The sequence below is a fragment of the Lynx rufus genome, unplaced genomic scaffold (genome assembly GCF_022079265.1).
Source record: "Lynx rufus isolate CCGP_SWC_20201006 ecotype Redwood Valley unplaced genomic scaffold, mLynRuf1.p SCAF_9, whole genome shotgun sequence".
In the NCBI taxonomy this organism is placed as follows: Eukaryota; Metazoa; Chordata; class Mammalia; order Carnivora; family Felidae; genus Lynx; species Lynx rufus.
The window spans coordinates 66,058,967-66,077,152 of NW_025814897.1; the positions used below are offsets into that span (position 1 = coordinate 66,058,967).

Genomic DNA, 18,186 nt, shown 5'->3' on the forward strand with positions numbered 1-18,186 from the left:
CACCAAAATGTTAAAAGTAGTTATCTCTGGGTGAAAAAATTCGAAGTAATTTCTACTTTATTCTTTTTTTAAAAGGAAGGTTTTTTCAGTGTTTATTTAGAGAGAGGGAGGGAGAGTAAGCTCACAAGTGTGAGCGGGGGAGGGGCAGAGAAAGAAGAGGAGAGAGAAATAATTCAAAGCAGGCTCCACGATCAGCAGGGATCTCATGACCACCAAGATCACAACCTAAGCCAATATCAAGAGTTGGATGCCTAACCGACTGAGCCACCCAATAAAGCCACCCTTTATTCTTCATAGGGGCACTGTTAGAATTTTTTACTATAAACATATCATTCAGGGTGCCTGGGTGGCTAAGTCGATTAAGCATCTAACTTCGGCTCAGGTCATTATCTCACAGTTCGTGAGTCTGAGCCCCACATCAGGCTCTGTGCTGACAGCTCAGAGCCTGGAGCCTGCTTCCGGTTCTGTGTCTCCCTCTCTCTGCCTCTCCCCTGTTCACACTCTCTCTCAAAAATAAACACTAAAAACAAATTTTTTTTAATATATCATTTATGGGGCACCTGGCTGTCTCAGTCCATAGAGCACGTGACTCTTAATCTCCAACTTTAAAAGTCTGAGTCCCATGTTGGGTGTATGGACTACCTAAAAATAAAATCTTAAAAAAAAACAAAAACAAAAACAAAAAACCACCATATATCATTTGTGAGACATCCCCAAGTTGTCTTACTATAACCGTGTATCATTTGTGAGACATCCCAAAGTTGTCTTTCAGAGATATTATTTATTAGCCTTCATTCATTATGTATACCTTTCATGGTGCTTTACTCCATGAGAAAGTCAGTTCTCCCCAACTTAAAGTTCCCCATGGGGAACTATCCAGGCTCAGATATTCTAGAGGTTATCTGCTAAAAATCAAGGTAAATATCCAGCTATCAAACACCCCACACAAATATGTCACCCTCAGAGGGCCAGTCTGGATGAAGTGGGACTCTGAAATCCTAGAACTACTTATTAAGTATGCACAGGTATTCCACATGCCTCCCCTTCCCAAGCAGACCACAAGGAAAGGCAAACGATGTAGCAATGATGGGGAATACTGCAAAAGTGGAAGCAGCAGCAACATCACAACAGAGTGAACTTTTGGGTTTCTCAAAAAACACTTGGTTTCTCAGTCTCACCGAATCCCCCAGTTAAGAAAATTGCTGGGCTCCTAGCAGCCTCTATGAAGAGGCCCCATATACATGAGGCACCCAAAAAATGATGCTGAGGGATCCCACAGGGAACAGAACTTGCCCCAAACATATGTCAAGTTGATGCCAAAGATAAAAATAAAACTGAGAAAAGTGGCTTCTTGCCTAGAGTCCTACTCATTAGACTGGTAGGTAGCACACCTCTTTAGGTTTCCCACCTTCTACCATTTTTTGTTCTTATTCTTATTTTGACTTTACAAAATTATAATTAGGTTTACTATGAAGAGGTGTCAATTTAAATTATGCCTTTGTTTAAACCATCAAGAAGGAGCACCTGGGTGGCTCAGTTAAGCATCCTAACCAACTCTCAATTTCAGCTCAGGTCATGATCTCATGGTTCAGGGGTTCAAGCCCCACATCGGGCTCTCTGTTAACAGTGCAGAGCCTGCTCAGGTTTCTCTCTCTCTGTCTCTGTCTCTGTCTCTCTCTGCCTCTCCCCTACTGGAGAGCATGCTCTCTCTCTCTCAAAATAAATAAATAAACTTAAAAAAATAAAACAAAGCAAACAGAAACTCCCCAATCTCCAATCTTTGATAACTACTCTTCATGTGTATTTACCAGTAAAACAGACAAACATACATAAAAACCTAATACCCCAACTCAATGATTTTCTCTATCATTTAGATCTTTTCTTCCTTAATCAATCTTGTCCTACTCCAAACAACACAAAGCTCTATAAAACCAAAGAAGCAAAGGGGGTGGAAACAGAAGAAGCTACGAGGAAGACATTTTTTTTTTATTTTTTTATTTTTTTTTTTTATTTTTAATTTTTTTTTTTTCCAACGTTTATTTATTTTTGGGACAGAGAGAGACAGAGCATGAACGGGGGAGGGGCAGAGAGAGAGGGAGACACAGAATCGGAAACAGGCTCCAGGCTCTGAGCCATCAGCCCAGAGCCTGACGCGGGGCTCGAACTCACGGACCGCGAGATCGTGACCTGGTTGAAGTCGGACGCCTAACCGACTGCGCCACCCAGGCGCCCCACGAGGAAGACATTTTGATTGTAAAACCAAAGGAGAGAGGAAAAAAAAGAGATGCATTTGACTATAATTTAAATATTACAGGTGTGATCTAATTATCAGGGTTTCATCAAGGATGCTGCCCAGACATGCCCAACGACATGAATGAAGCTCAGAAACAAGTCCATGCGACTGTTCTCTTCTTTGGAGGTCTCCTTACTAATACTAATATTACTCAATTATGCAAAAATCTCCCTCCAAAAACATTTTGATGAAGTGAGGAAATAAAGCCATGTCAACACCAGTGTATGTATCCTCCAAAGTCTTGTTCCCAGGCCTTTCTAATGACTGAGAAATTCAGTGTACGAAAGCCCTTTCCCCAAGTAGTTTCATACCAGCCACAAAATGACATAAAAAGGTAGACCAGTTCTATGGATAATTCCAGAAAAATAAGGGGCACCTGGGTGGCTCAGTCAGTTGAGCATCCGACTTCAGCTCAGGTCATGATCTCACAGTTTGTGAGTTCGAGCCCCACGTCGGGCTCTGTGCTTGACAGCTCAAAGCCTGCTTCAGATTCTGTGGCTCTCTCTCTCTCGCTCTCTCTGCCCCTCCTCTGCTCACATACACACACTCTCTCTCTCTCAAAAATAAACATACATTAAAAAAATAAATAAATAAATAAATAAAACAATCTTATTTTAATCATGCTTTAAATATATTTTGAATAAAGTAGAAAATAAACAAGTAAATGCATATTTTTAATTAATTCTTTGGTATTTGAAACAACAGGAAAGAGGAGGAGACCATCCTCATAGAAAGAGAGGAAAAGCATTCTCTCAAGGTCTTCCTTATCTTGAAAGGAAAGTTTTCAAAGCTGGTTCAGCACCACAAGAATCACTATGATCAGGTCAACTATTACATATAAACTTGGCCTATAAAAGAAACTCACTGATTTATTAATACTTGGTGTAATGAAGTAATTATGAAATTATATTATGTGGGATTTCCTTAAAATAATAAGGGAATGAGAGGTATAGAATTAAAATGCAATTTAGGGGCACCTGGGTGGCTCAGTCGAGTGGCTGACTCATGATTTGGGCTCAGGTCACGATCCTGGCGTCATGGGATCAAGCCACACTCAGCATGGAGCCTGCTTAAGATTCTTTCTTTCTTTCTTTCTTTCTTTCTTTCTTTCTCTCTCTCTCTCTCTCTCTCTCTCCCTGCCCTTCTCCCCACTCAAGCTCTGTCTCTCTCTAAAATAAAAAATTTCTTAAATATAATTTAATATGTATAACTGCTGAAGCTAGGTGTTAAGAACACAAGAATTCATTATGCATTGTGTATATTTAAAAGTTTTACATAATAAAATGATTTTCTAATAAATGTCTTGAAAAGTATGTAAAATACTGGCTTGAAAAACTACATATGGAGTGCCTGGGTGGCCTGGTCGGTTAAACATCCGACTCTTGATTTTGGCTCAGGTCATGATCTCACAGTTTGTGAGATGGAGCCCTATGTCAGGCTCTGTGCCAACAGCATGGAGCCTGCTTAGGATTCTCTTTCTCCCTCTCGCTCTGCCCCTCCCCCACTGGTGCACACGTGCACTCTCTCTCAAAATAAAAATAAACTTTGGGGGGGCGCCTGGGTGGCGCAGTCGGTTAAGCGTCCGACTTCAGCCAGGTCACGATCTCGCGGTCCGTGAGTTCGAGCCCCGCGTCAGGCTCTGGGCTGATGGCTCAGAGCCTGGAGCCTGTTTCCGATTCTGTGTCTCCCTCTCTCTCTGCCCCTCCCCCGTTCATGCTCTGTCTCTCTCTGTCCCAAAAATAAATAAACGTTGAAAAAAAAAAAAAATTTAAAAAAAATAAATAAATAAAATAAACTTAGGGGCACCTGGGTGGCTCAGTCGGTTGAGCGGCCGACTTCGGCTCAGGTCATGATCTCATGATCCGTGAGTTCGAGCCCCGCGTCAGGCTCTGTGCTGACAGCTCAGAGCCTGGAGCCTGTTTCAGATTCTGTGTCTCCCTCTCTCTGACCCTCCCCCGTTCATGCTCTGTCTCTCTCTGTCTCAAAAATAAATAAACGTTTAAAAAAAAAATTAAAAAAAAATACATAAATAAACTTAAAAAAAAAGAAAAACTGCAAATGAAAAAGGCAATTCACGATAGTATAAACACAGGGATTACAATGTATGTATGCCATATAATAAAGATGACAAGTGTTTCTGGAACAACATAAACTAAGCTAAATGTTCATCATTTTTACTTATTTCCTGGAAAGTAATTTATGTTCCTCAAAATAAAATAAAATAAAATAAACTTGGAGACACCACCCTGGGCTCATCTCAAAGCCATCCTCCCTCCAATCCTGGATTGGGACCAAAGGCACCAGCACTCAAGCTCCGCTTTCCTCTTACCTCTTGAGGCAGCTCCAGCTTTGACCGGTCATCCAAGCCATTGGAATGCAAGCCCATCAGGTATGGAACAGGAGCATCTAAAAAATGTAGGAGAGAAGCCGGGAGAATAGGGACATAGACATGCTGCCACTGGAAAGGAAACATGAGAGCTGTAATTGTCTCCGCCACAGTCATCAGTCTCTGGTAATCTAGGTAAAAACAAAAAACAAAAAACAAAAAACAAAAAACAAACCAGTCAAAAACAAAGCACCTGCTTGCCAAATAACAAGTTAAAAACTTCAATACAATTTCACATTTAGAAACAGTCAGGATAAACTTCAGCAAGGGTATGCTCAGAGTGTGATTCCCTTGTGGGTACCCAGAAAGACAACCCAGAGACCTCAGTGGACCACAAGCTGAAATTTAACCCTCACATACAGGTTCTCGCAAGTGATAAAATTTAGTGTGGAAATACAGTAGAAATCCTAAATACCACCTTACTCCAAATACTAAACCAGAATGTTAAGTAGATTCTCTTAAGTAGAAAGGGGTTGGGGAACTGGAACAACAAAAAAAAAGGTCTTCATTCAGCATAGAAGCCAAAACAGGCTCTTTTACCACTCAGATATGTCTGCATCCTGTAAGGAACTAATGTGAGCTCTGCCTTCAAGATCAAGACCAAAGAACCACACAGCATGCAGCAGCTGGTTTTCTACACTAGCCAAGTCTGTCTTTCACCTGGAACTTTTCCTCAATGGGAACAGCACAAATATGTTATTTTAACAGATCAATGAAAAGCTTCCCGAGGATATGAAAGACTCCAAACATTGACTTTCAGGCCTCAAAACTCTTAACTCTAGGTCAGGGATCTTAATTTGGGAGGGAAGGCTTGTGTTCAAAGTTTTGCTTTCCTTTAGAACACAATTTCTGGACGTGTTTTACAAAACAATAAGTAATAAATACACTGGCAAAGCCAATAAAATGGACCAGTTACAAGTGAAATTTTAAAAATCATTCTTCACAGGGGCACCTGGCAGGCTCAGTCAGTTGGGCAGCCGACTTCGGCCCAGGTCATGATCCTGTGCTTCATTGGTTAGAGCCCCGCATTGGGCTCTGTGCTGACGGCTCGGAGTCTGCTTTGGATTCTGTGTCTCCCTCTCTCTCTGCCCTTCCCCCACTCGCACTCTGTCCCTATTTCTCTCAAAAATAAATAAACATTAAAAAAACTTTTTTTTAAATTACTCTTCACAAATGGTAAAATGGTTTCAGGCATTTAAGGACAAAGCAGGAACATAAATTTTAAAATCATATGAGTAATATCCTTTGGAATGGTTGATTTCAAATGAGCTTTCATTAGGGTTAAAGTGGTTTCATATACTAAAAACCCACCCCATCATTTAAACAAATCACAGCTTGGTTCATAAAAGAGTTATAAGCAACAAAAAGCTTTCCAGAAAATGAGGAAGGTTGAGTAAAAATGAACAAAAGCTGATATGTACCAACTATGTAGAAGTTCAGTAAAGTACCCTACATTTGCTCACTAATAAAGCTTTGAAAACTGCCTATCACCGTACTCTCAGCTAAGCAAAAAAGAACATGACCTACAAATAGTCTTTTAACTAGTAATGCAAATAAATAGAGATTAATGACTAAAATTTCATTATCTTGAACATTTTAAAGGTACTACAGGACAATGCCTCATATGCTTCTTTGGGGAAACTAAGGCACTTGACAAATGAGTGATATAACCAATCAGTGCATAAAAGTAAACTCAGAGATTTGATCATCAATTAAAAAAAAAAACAGTTTAGCAGAAGGACAAAAGAACATGAGCTTCTCATATTCACTAAAGATCAGGGCAAACTAGTAAGAGTTCAAGGAGACAGTCTGTCTCATTTTTCATTATGCCCACACAAAGCATGGTCATTCCTGTATTAAAAACTATTTAGTAAAAGGGTGCCTAAGTGGTTTAGTCGGTTAAGCATCCGACTTCGGCTCAGGTCATGATCTCACAGTTTGTGAGTTCAAGCCCCAGGCCAGGCTCTGTGCTAACAGCTCAGAGCCTGGAGACTGCTTCAAATTCTGTCTCCCTCTCTCTCTGCCCCTCCCCCACTTATGTTCTGTATCTCAAAAATAAATATTGAAAAAAAATTTTTTTAATATTTAGTAAACTTTTTTTAAAAAAACTACTTTGTGAAGATTCCCCACCTCATTCAAGCAACAACAAAAACATTTCCCAAATTAAAAAAAAAAAGCAATCTTTGAAGAATTAAATTAGGTTTTATATAAATAATATAAATAATTTCAGAAAAAGTATTTAGTCCCACATGAAAGTAAACAAAAACTGAGTAACAAAATTTACACCATTGCAAGCTCTATCCTCAGCCTCTTCTTCACCTGATACCCCAATTCCATGGGACACCATACAACTTATTATTTTATCTTTCTGCTGAAATTCTTCTGCTCAATGACTACTCCAACAATCATTATTTTTTTAATGTTTATTTATTTTTGAGAGAAAGAACGTGAGCAGGAGAGGTGAAGTGAGAGAGGGGGATAGAGGATCCAAAGCAGGCTCCACCCTGTCAGCACAGAGCCCAGTGTGGGGCTAGAACCCACGAACCACGAGACTGCAACCTGAGCCAAAGTCAGACGCTCAACCAACTGAGCCACCCAGGCGCCCCAATAATCGTTATTAAGACAAATTCTCATGATTCTCCAGATGAGACTTCAATTCCTATATTCTTCTACATGTGAATGTCTGTAAATAATCTACTCAAGAGCAACAATCTTGAGAATCTCAGACATCCTAAGAATTTATTTTAAAATTCAAAATTAAGATGAATCAAAAGAATGTAAAAGCGTGGGAGAAAACCTTCAAGTGGTATTTAAAGCTGGTTTAGTCTTACTACTATGTCTGAACACTGGCTCTCAAACACGTATTCTGAATAAATATTCACTGATATATCCCACCCCCATTTTCAGTGTGTATACACACACACACACACACACACACACACACACACACACACACTTCTGAATCTTAGGGGGTGGGGGTCAGAGGTACCAGAGGTCTTTTTAATCATGAGAAAACCAAACAACTTCCTCCTTCCTTTACCCAAAGTCAGTAAAGCAGGTGTTTTATGTGGCTGGCATTTCTGGCATGTCTACTCAGGGACAGTAACATCTCACAGAAGGCCAACAGACAGTCTAAGTAAAGGAGTCCCAAAAATGCCTCTGTCATGAGACTTCCTGGCACTGGACTACTATGTATGGTTCCTAGCTGCAGGTCTGGGAACATCTGCTCTATAACCATAACACAGAGCATGCTAGAGTCTGAAGAAAGAGGCCTTCTCTGCTCCATCAAAGCAAGTTTTTCAGTATCACAGAAATCTAGTTCTGGTTTTTCCCTACTCTTCAGGATAAATGTAATCTAGCATCTAAACCTCAGACCACTTATTTTTGTAAAAGTGGATAATTTTATTTGCTTCAGATTGAAATCTCTGAAGAATTCCTTGTGATGCACTTGAAATTATGGGATTCTTAGAAACAAAACACTTTTTGAGGTCAGACATAATCTCCTCTCAAGACTAAGCTGCTTTCCATCTATGTGGCTTAACTTTACTGATACTAGAAACGTGGAATTGTATGGCCTTTCTGGTCTATGTGAGTTCTGAGTTTCTTTTTCTCTCTATATTTATATTTTTAAAAAGCAACATCCCACCTGAAGGATGGCCTAGCAAACAATACCTCAGGGTTCCAGTAATCTGTGGTACCCACACTAGGATGCTGACCTCCAAGAGCTGTATGCAATAGCAAAAACCCGTCTGTGTACACAACACAAATGATCAAATCAGCACTTCCTTTGCCATTGCCTGTGTCTGTGCTCATCATTCCAAGAAGGCAAAACCAATAAATAGGATGCAGCTGAAGGTCATGTGCATCCAAACCATTTCAAACAATCAAATCAACTGGAAACACTTCAGCTCTAGACAACTGTGTTCTCTTATGGCTCCCCTAACATTAACTGAGCAATTACTTTTAACAAAAAGAGGTAATAATGCAAAGCATAGTGGGATTACAATGATCACTGCTTTGTGGTGAGGAAGGAGGGAGGAATCTGCTTGTCTTTATGACTTGTCTCTGTGCAGAGAAAGATAATAGCCTTGGGAACACTCTACAGATAAGTCCACTCCTAAACAATCTACAGGGCAAGTCCTGCACATTAGAAACCGAATCATAAACTGCCCTTGCATACTCACACTTCTGTGAAAACTGTATGAACAAGGATGTTTCTTGTGTATTCTTTGTCCTTAGGAAATAAACTAATCTCTATGTCCAATATCTCCAAGATCCATTATTAAACAAACTGCAAAACAATGACTAACTAGCATGCTCCCATTTGTGTTGTTTCTAAAAAGCATATATGCATGATTATGTCTGGAAGGAAACAGGAGACAGTGGTAATCTCTCTAAAGGATAACCAGGGGTACACTTCATTATATAACCTTTAGCAATGTGTTAAAATTCCTATCACATAACTGAAAGGCTTTTTTCTAAGTTTTAATATACCATATTTAAAACATATACATATGTATATTAAATTTTAGCATCAATTTTTAATATACCATACATGTATCATAATGTATATGAATACTTTAAAGAACATTACAATTAATACATATGTACTCAACACTTAACATAAAAATAGTTAACTGCTTAAAAAAATCTGGGGGGGTGGAAGGCACTAAGAAATTAAGAAGTCACTTCATAGAAATAGAATTCTAGGTGAACAAGGGAAATTTTCAACGTTCTTTGCCTTGTTTGCCCATACATTATTTATTTGTTTTTTAAAAACTATTATTTATGGGGCACCTGGGTGGCTCAGTTGGTTAAACATATGATTCTTAATCTTGGCTCAGGTCATGATCTCAGTTTGTGAGATCGAACCCCGTGTCAGGCTCTGCGCTGGTGGCGCGGAGCCTGCTTGGGATTCTCTCTCTCTCTCTCTCTCTCTCTCTCTCTCTGCCCCTCCGCCGCTCTTTCTCACACACACACGCACTCTCTCTGTCTCTCAAAATAAATAAATAAATAAATAAATAAATAAATAAATAAATAGACATTTTTAAAAAACGATTATTTTCACTAGGGATATACAAGAAACTTGATCTCTTGCTAGCACTAGTGGGAGAGAGGAAAGGAGAGTTCATTGTATTCCCTTTGGAATTGTTTTGATTGTATGCCTTAAGCAGCATGCATTACTTTTGCAATAAAAACTAATGTATGCGTATCAAAAATCAGTTACATTTGTTACAAGACTTATCTGCGCTAGTTCAACTAGCGCACATAACGTATCTGTGTACACAGATAAATTATATAATTTAACCAAATATTATGTAAATAAATGGTGAAATGAGGACAAAAAAAAAGAATTTTCTCTGAAAACAAAATTAAATGCTTTAAAAAGACTGAATAATGCAAAGTGGCTAAAAAATACTATAATTGAATTAGGCATATCATGAGGCAATTAAGCGCAAAAAACTAGGGAAAACTACAAAAATCTACAGGTAGTCTCCATTCCAGTTCTTTTGTAAAGTTCATTAAGTTCTCACTCCCCTTTAAAAAAAATGTATCTGGAAAACCTAGTTAATGAATTATAGGTGTGGTTTATGCAAGAAAAACAGTGCAGACATTAGATTAGTGGACCCATAATCCAAGGAAATAGCTAGACCCTTCATCAAAAGACTAGTGACTATACAATCATGTTTTACACTAAAATACAATGTTTAATGGATATATGTATCATTTTTAGGATTCTCAGACTGAAATGACTTTTCCAATTATCCAATTTACTACCCTACTAACTCAGATAAAAAACTTCTGCTCTATGTACAATTTTGCACCAACCAGTGAATAATATGCTACTAAAGGGGCACCTGGGTAGCTCAGTCAGTTAAGTGCCCAACTCTTGATTTTGGCTCAGGTCATGATCTTGCAGTTCGTGACATCAAGCTCCACGTCAGGCTTGGCAATGACAGCAGCATGGAGCCTGCTTGGGATTCGCTTTCCCCCTCTGTGTCTTCCCCTCCCCAGCTTGTGCTGTCTCCCTCTCTCTCAAAATAAATAAATAAACACTTAAATATTTTTTAAAAATAAGTTATTTTAAAAAGCTATATATGGACCAAAGAACAAATATCCAGGAGTAGGTAAAATGATCTGTACAAGTTAAAAATTCCTAAAAATGTCACTTCAGTCACCCAGTGGATTATATTTTGAGAGTCTTACAATTTTGCCTGCATTCTTTTTACTTAAGTAATGCTTATTTTCTATTCGGAAGGCAGGACAAGCAGTGGTCAAAACTAACTGAGTGGTGATGACATGTTTTTGGAAGTCCAGAGTGATTTTCATCTACCTAAGGCCTTTGAATCATAAATAAAAACTATTTCAAGAAATCCAACCTGAATTGTTTAAAGTACTCTATTAATACAGAACATAACCTACAGCCAATAGAAGGCCACTGCATTTTATGGTCAGCCATGCTCAACAATGTCCAGGAATTTTTTGGAAAAAGCTTTTTTCTTGACCTTACTGTAAACATGACTTTGGATCCTGAATTCCATTTGATTCTATACACAAATCTTCTCAACTGCCTTCAAACCTCTTTAAAATTCTTATTATGGATACAATAACCCATATTCTTGGAAAATAAGAAGAAACTCCGATGGAAAAATGTCACCTATCATATTTCTGGTTTTAATCCTCCTTTTTCCACCTCTATAACATTCGCACTTCATTACAGGTATCTACGCTACTGAATAAAATAAAAATCTAGGGCGCCTGGGTGGTTCACTCAGTCAGTTAAGCATCCGACTTCAGCTCAGGTCATGATCTTGAGCTTTGTGCATTCAAGCCTCACATCAGGCTCTGTGCTGACAGTTCAGAGCCTGGAGCCTGCTTCAAATTCTCCCTCTCTCTCTCTGCCCCTCCCCTGCTTGTACTCTGTCTCTCTCAAAAATAAGTAAATAAACATTAAATATATATATATATATATATATGTAAAATAAGATAAAATAAAATAAAAATCTATGAGCCCATATAATAATAAACAAAGGAGAGTGAATGTTATTCCCTGTAGTAAAATGCCAACCAATAAATATAGATGTAGCTAGAAAAATCACCATTTTGTAACCATCATGGTAATAACTAATTCAGACTAGAATCATTAATGGATGTTAAATCTACTGGGCAAACTTCAAAGTGGAGTAGTATGCTTACAGAGTTTCAAATTAACTCCCCACAAAGTACTTATTAATTACAAAGGGAAAAAGGATAACTTTCCAGTTAAGAAACTTGGCAGGGGCACCCAGGTAGCTCAGTCAGTGAAGCGTCCGACTTCAGCTCAGGTCATGATCTCATGGTTCGTGGGTTCTAGCCCTGTGTCGGGCTCTGTGCTGACAGCCCGGAGCCTGCTTTGGATTCTGTCGCCCTCTCTCTCTGCCCCTCCTCTCCACTTGTGCTATGTCTCTGTCTCTCAAAAATAAATAAATGTTAAAAGAGAAAGAAAGAAAGAAAGAAAGAAAGAAAGAAAGAAAGAAAGAAAGAAAGAAAGAAAGAAAGAAACTTGGCAGACATAACCTTAACCAAGTGATCAAATTAACATTACCAAAGATGGGCAAACTGACATCAAGTGCCTCCTGATGTAACGCACTGAGAAAATCACAACATCACTTTTGTGTATTACAGCCAAAAATTATATAACCTGAGTCTAATCATGAAGAAACATCAGACAAACCCAAATTGAGGGACATTCTACAGAATGCCTTGATACACTCTTCAAAAATGTCCATGTCATGAAAGACATGAAGAAGTAACAAGTAAAAGCAATGCATGTTACTCAACTAGATCCTGGATCAGGAATTTAAAAAAAAAAAAAATTATCAAAGCAGACATTACTGGACAATGGTAGAACCTGAATAACAATATTGTAACAATGTTATGTTTCCTAAATGTGATAATCAGACTATGGTTATGTAAGAAAATGTTCCTGTTCTTATGAAATGAAAGCCGAAGCATTTAGGAGTCAAGGGCCATGGTGTCTGCAATGATTCTCAATGGTTCAGTTATGTGCACACATACACAGAGAGAGAATGATAAAACAAATGTGGCCAACAAAAGTTAACAATTGGTGAATTGTGGGAGAGCATACAAGAGTTCTTTGAACACTTCTTGCAACTCTTCCATAGGTGGAAACTACTTCAAAATAAAAAGTCAAAAAACTTAAAACCTACAATGACTATGCATCTCAGAGTAACAAAGTCCTTATGAGACCATAAAATCTAGGGGCACCTGGGTGGCTCAGTCGGATGGGTGTCCGACTTCAGCTCAGGTCATGATCTTACAGCTCATGAGTTTGAGCCCCACGTCAGGCTCTGTGCTGACAGCTCAGAGCCTGGATGGAGCCTGCTTCGGATTCTGTGTCTCCCTCTCTCTCTCTACCCTCCTCTGCTCATGCTCTGTCTCTCTCTGTCTCAAAAATAAACATTAAAAAAATTAAAAAAAAAAATCTAGGCTGCTGTTAAGTCTCTAACATCTGCTTCTATATCCCTGCTCTCTCACTCCATTCCATCCACCCATTTTTCTCACTGTTCTTGAACATAACAAGCACATTCTTGTCTCAAAACCTTTATATGTCCTATGCCCTTTGCTTAGAATATTTTTCTTACAGATATGACATGGGTCACTCGGAGAAGGCTTGAACTAATCACTCTGTTAAAATTGGAACTTCCCTTCTCCAAATACCATCCTCTTTCCTGTTTTACTTTTCTCCACAGACCTTATTAACACCTTACACACTATAAACTTTATTTATTTATATAATCACCTCTCCTTCCCCACTAAAATATCAGTTCCATTATAGGAAGGGTTTTTATCTGTTTTGTCCATCACTGTGTCTCTAGACCCTGAAACAATGCCTGGCACACACTAGGCTCTCAGTAAATAAGTACTGAATGAATACATCTTATGTTACTTTTCTGGTTCATTTAATAAACATCTGTTTCCTTCTGATCTACTTTACTATTTTGTCCAAATCTGCTGCTCACATTCAGTTCACTTCTCATTTATAAAAAACAATTCAGTTATAACAAACAACAGAAAGAAGAAGCAACACATCCTCCTTTTATCAAATATATTTTTTTCAAATATATGAAGGATCATTGTTTGTGAATCCTCAGTTTTACTGTCAGGCTGTGGAAGGGGCAGAAATAACTCTGCAGAATGTTGGAAAGTCAGCTTCCCAGAACCATCACCTCCTACCCCTCTTTTCAGCATCAACTAGAAGGGATGTCAGGAAGCAGGAATCCCCTCCTAGACTGAAGTGTCCAGCAAAAGGCCATGGTGATGATAGCCAAGTAAAAACTGTGACCCTCTTGTGTTCTATCGGTTTTCCATCTACCACCTACCTGCAAAAGATCTGAGTTTTGCTCAAATTTTAACAGCCCTGGACCTTTACCATCAGCGCCACTGCATTTGATACGGAAAGAAGGGAGGCCCTGTGCAGGGAGAGAACTCTAGTAAGCACTGACTTACGCTGTGAGTAGAGCAGGATTTGAAACTCCAGAAGAGCACAAGTAAAAAGCTGAAACACATTTTCCACCCCAAGCAGTTCAAAGACCTCTCTGACAGGAAAGTCAAATAAGGGAAGCTCATTAGTACTTGGTCTCTGACAAATTATTGGCCCATAAACTCCAGAAAATTTCAAGGACCGGCCAGGAGGTGGAAGTGGCACCTCGTAGAGTACATTGTATATGTAGCTCTCAAGGGGCAGTGGAGGGGGCTGAGGTGAAGTGACTGCCTGGTGAAGTTGTTCCAGCACACTCCGGCATGCTTTCATGAAGGACATGGGTGTTATGAGGCAAATGCACTTAGAGACGTAGAGCGTGTCCCGGCTAATGTCATAGGAGTTGAAGCGCTGAAGCTTAGTCCCAGGAGTGCCTTCACCATCGTCCATGCCACTGTCATCTTGGCCATCAGCAGACGGAGAATGTAGGATATCATACTCAGCATTATGCATGTGGTAGAGGGTCTGCATTGCACTGCAGATCTGTTTGCTAGTCACCTCCTCATAAAATGTGAGGGCAAACCCAAATGTCCGAGAGCCATCCTCCCTTGTGATAATAAAGGCATGGAACTGGGGCTCCCTGGGATCAGCCTGGGTCTTGAATGCCAGCCCTTTGGGCATGCATAGCTGCAAAAGACAACAAGGAAACAAGTGGTGAGAACTCACTGTTGGTCCTCTTCAGAATACCATCGCTGTTGATTTACTCACAGAGTGCCTATTATGCTAGGTGTTTGAGAGATCAAGATCAATACAGGAAAAGATCTGTCCTCAAGATCGTCAATTCTAAGACATGCAAGTAAATAAAATTACAATGCAGTTATCAGGGCTATCCAGAAACAAAGGGTAACACAGAATGGACAACCCAACCCAAAAACATCAGAAAAGGCTTGTTGATGAGGTTATGTTAGAATTCATGAGGTAGACAAGGGAGAGAAGGGTATTTCAGGGACAGGGAGAAAATGCCCAAAGATAAGGAGGTAAGAGAAAGCTTGGAGAATTTAAGTAGGTGGTTAAGCATGACAGCATTTATTGGGAAAGGATGCTAGAAATATACCTAAAAACTAGACAGATAAAATTTTGCACCTAAAAATAAACATAAAGTTTTAGATTCTTATCAGCTCACAAAATTCTGCCATCAAGAGAACCTTCTCTTTTCACAGAAAAAAGGGAGCATTGCACATAAAGGAGATGACATAATCAGGATAAAGATGCAGTTTTTTTCACTTTAACTCAGATGGGTTATATAAAGAAACTTGGATAGCTAATCAAACTGACCTACATCAATTGGTCCCCATTTTCCAGGCTTACAAAAACCAGGCTATACAAATGATCTACCAGCAGCCTGGGTTAACAAATAAAAGGATATAACATATAACCTTATGGTATATCCATTACCTTTGGACTTGACTTCCCAAAACCTAGATGTTTCTAGAATACAGCATGTCAAAAATAAAATAAGCACTGAACCAGGAGTCAAAAAACTTGAGGTTAATACTCAGTTTCCTCATCTGTGAAATGAAGATAATACAGTCTACTCTGCCTACTTCACAGGGTTATTATGTGCATCAAACAAGATCATCCTCTAAAAAAGTACAGAAAGCTATTAAGAATTAATACAGGCAGTACAAAGATGTGATGAAAAGCATAGCACTGGAACCAGACTATGGCATAGTGATCAAATTGTAGCTCAACTGCTTCTTAGTCATGTGACTTTAAACACATCACTCTTTGGATCTTAGTTTCTTCATGTATAAATATGTGTGTGTGTGTGTGTGTGTGTGTGTGTGTGTGTGTGTGTATTTAATATCATCTACGTAAAGGGTATTATGAAGATTAAGTGAGTTAATTCATGTAAAATGCTTATCACATTGCCTAGCACAAGGTGAATACTCAATAAAAGTTAGATTATTCACAGTAGTATTCTTCTACATGAGATTTAAAATGTTGTCCTATCTAAAATTATGATGAAACAAAATACCCATTTCTGCAGTATCACTCAGACATATATACAACCCAGATTGAGAGAAAACTGCTTTAAATCGGACTCACTGTGCAATCTCAATGCTATAAGCAACCAGTAGCTCAGTACCACAAAGTTCAATGACCCAGTACTATGTATTTGTCTGACAAAACAGAAACACACTGTGACTTTTCAGTGTATTTCATACATCCTGAATATCTGATTTGTTGATCAAAATGTAGAATCATAAATAATAATCATATAACCCCTTCTTCAAAAGTTCCTGGTAGTTAGTGGAATCACTGCTACCACAGCCTGGACTCACAATTCCACTATAAATTACTTTGTAAATTACTTCATACTTGTAGCTAACAAATACTAACCATTCCCACTGCATCTTGGTCAAAGGGATTCCATTCTACATTCTCAGGGTATCGGGCAAGGACCTTGGACTTGAATGTTCGTCTCAGTGGTGTCTGCTCAAAATTTTCTCCTAGAAGAAAAAGAATGAAGCAAATCATCTCTACAAAGTCCCTTGAAATCACAATGTTATAAATGTCTGAGCTTGGTAGTCCAGCAAGGTACAGAAGTAAAGGCAAAGGGGTTAGGTTAGTATGCCAACCATCTAAGAACAGGAAAGGTATTAAAGTCATTAGGTAAGCAAGAAGCTGAAAAGGTTTAGCATGGTTAATACTGGACACAACTATCTTTTCTTTTCTTGAAAATGAATTATTACTACAAACCCAATGGTTAACCTTCCTGGGAGAGTGGAGAAAGTGCAAGGAATGACAAAGGATTATATCCATCCTTTTTTCCCCCCCAAAAAACCACAATTTAGTTTGCTTTAAGTCAACTGATAACATAGAAGCATAAATGATTTTAAATTCAGAATCAAGTATGCATTTCTATGATCTCAGAAAAAAAACACAAAGGGACTAAAAGATTCAAGAACATTAAGAAAGCAGATTTCAGGGTAAATCTAATGAGCCATTTTGTCAATTCAGAATCATTTGAAATTCTGAAATTCTCCTTTGTTCCTCCTTTCCCCCTAAAAACAGAGTATACTGAAATAAAGAACATTAAAGTGAAAAAAGGAAGAACCAAAGAACCCACCACCTAGAGGGACACAAATATGAAAAACCTACTGGTCAAAAAAGGCACAAGAAAGTTAGAAGGTCAAAGGGTACAAAATGCCACTGTAGAGACATATGTAAGAGCCACCAGAAAGCTTTGGGTGTTCTCAATTTTGTTTTGTTTTTACCTTCAGTCGTACTGGAAATGAAAGGGCTGGCACCATCCCTGGCTTTAGAAGCCTGTATGTACTGGCATAATGCTATATGATAAATGAAATAACAGAGTATTACAATAAAGCAATGTTATTCAAACTTTTTTGACCATGACTCCAGTATGAAACAAGCTTCACATCATGGAGCAATAAATACATACATGATGCGTGCATATAAATTTGTCTAAAACAAATTTCGCAAAATAATACTTACCTTACTTTGTGGGATGCCCTCTCATAATTTCTACTCTATATCATTAAAACCAAATATACTAATTGCAGACCTACTAACACAATTCATGGTTTGAAAAAACATTACAATACAGCATAATAAGATGAAGCGCTCAACAGATATAAAATTACTATAAAGTCACTGGTACTTTATCCAAAAGTATCCTGTCCCAAATACTGCTTTTCCAAAGGAGTTAAGGAGTAGGGGGCAAATTAAATGCACCTAAATATTTCAAATAAATAAATTTAGTAGGACTCATGGAAAAATATGTGGAAAACATGATCAAAAACAATTCAACTGAATTCTATACCTGTTTATTGAGTAATTATGTCATGCAAGGGCCTGAGGTACTGTGGGAGATAGCAATGAACCAAATCAAGTACCCATCCTCAGGACCTTATACTCTTAACTGTATAGGAAAAAGAACATACACAAATAACCACTTCACAGAGACGTTACTGTCTGGCAGCCTCCAGATTTTTAGTCTAT

General features: G+C 38.6%; 1 protein-coding gene across 2 annotated transcripts in view; it reads right to left on the reverse strand.

The window, feature by feature from the left end:
• The window catches only part of DENND5A (DENN domain containing 5A), a 118,659-nt gene that overhangs the window by 62,247 nt on the left and 38,226 nt on the right, over positions 1-18,186 (reverse strand). For both annotated transcript variants that reach the window (XM_047070056.1, XM_047070057.1), the window contains exons 2-5: positions 17,442-17,513; positions 16,564-16,673; positions 14,190-14,847; positions 4,623-4,810 (exon numbers count right to left, since the gene is read on the reverse strand). In XM_047070056.1, the coding sequence (XP_046926012.1) occupies positions 4,623-4,810; positions 14,190-14,847; positions 16,564-16,673; positions 17,442-17,513 (1,028 nt within the window). The remainder of the gene's footprint in view (positions 1-4,622; positions 4,811-14,189; positions 14,848-16,563; positions 16,674-17,441; positions 17,514-18,186) is intronic.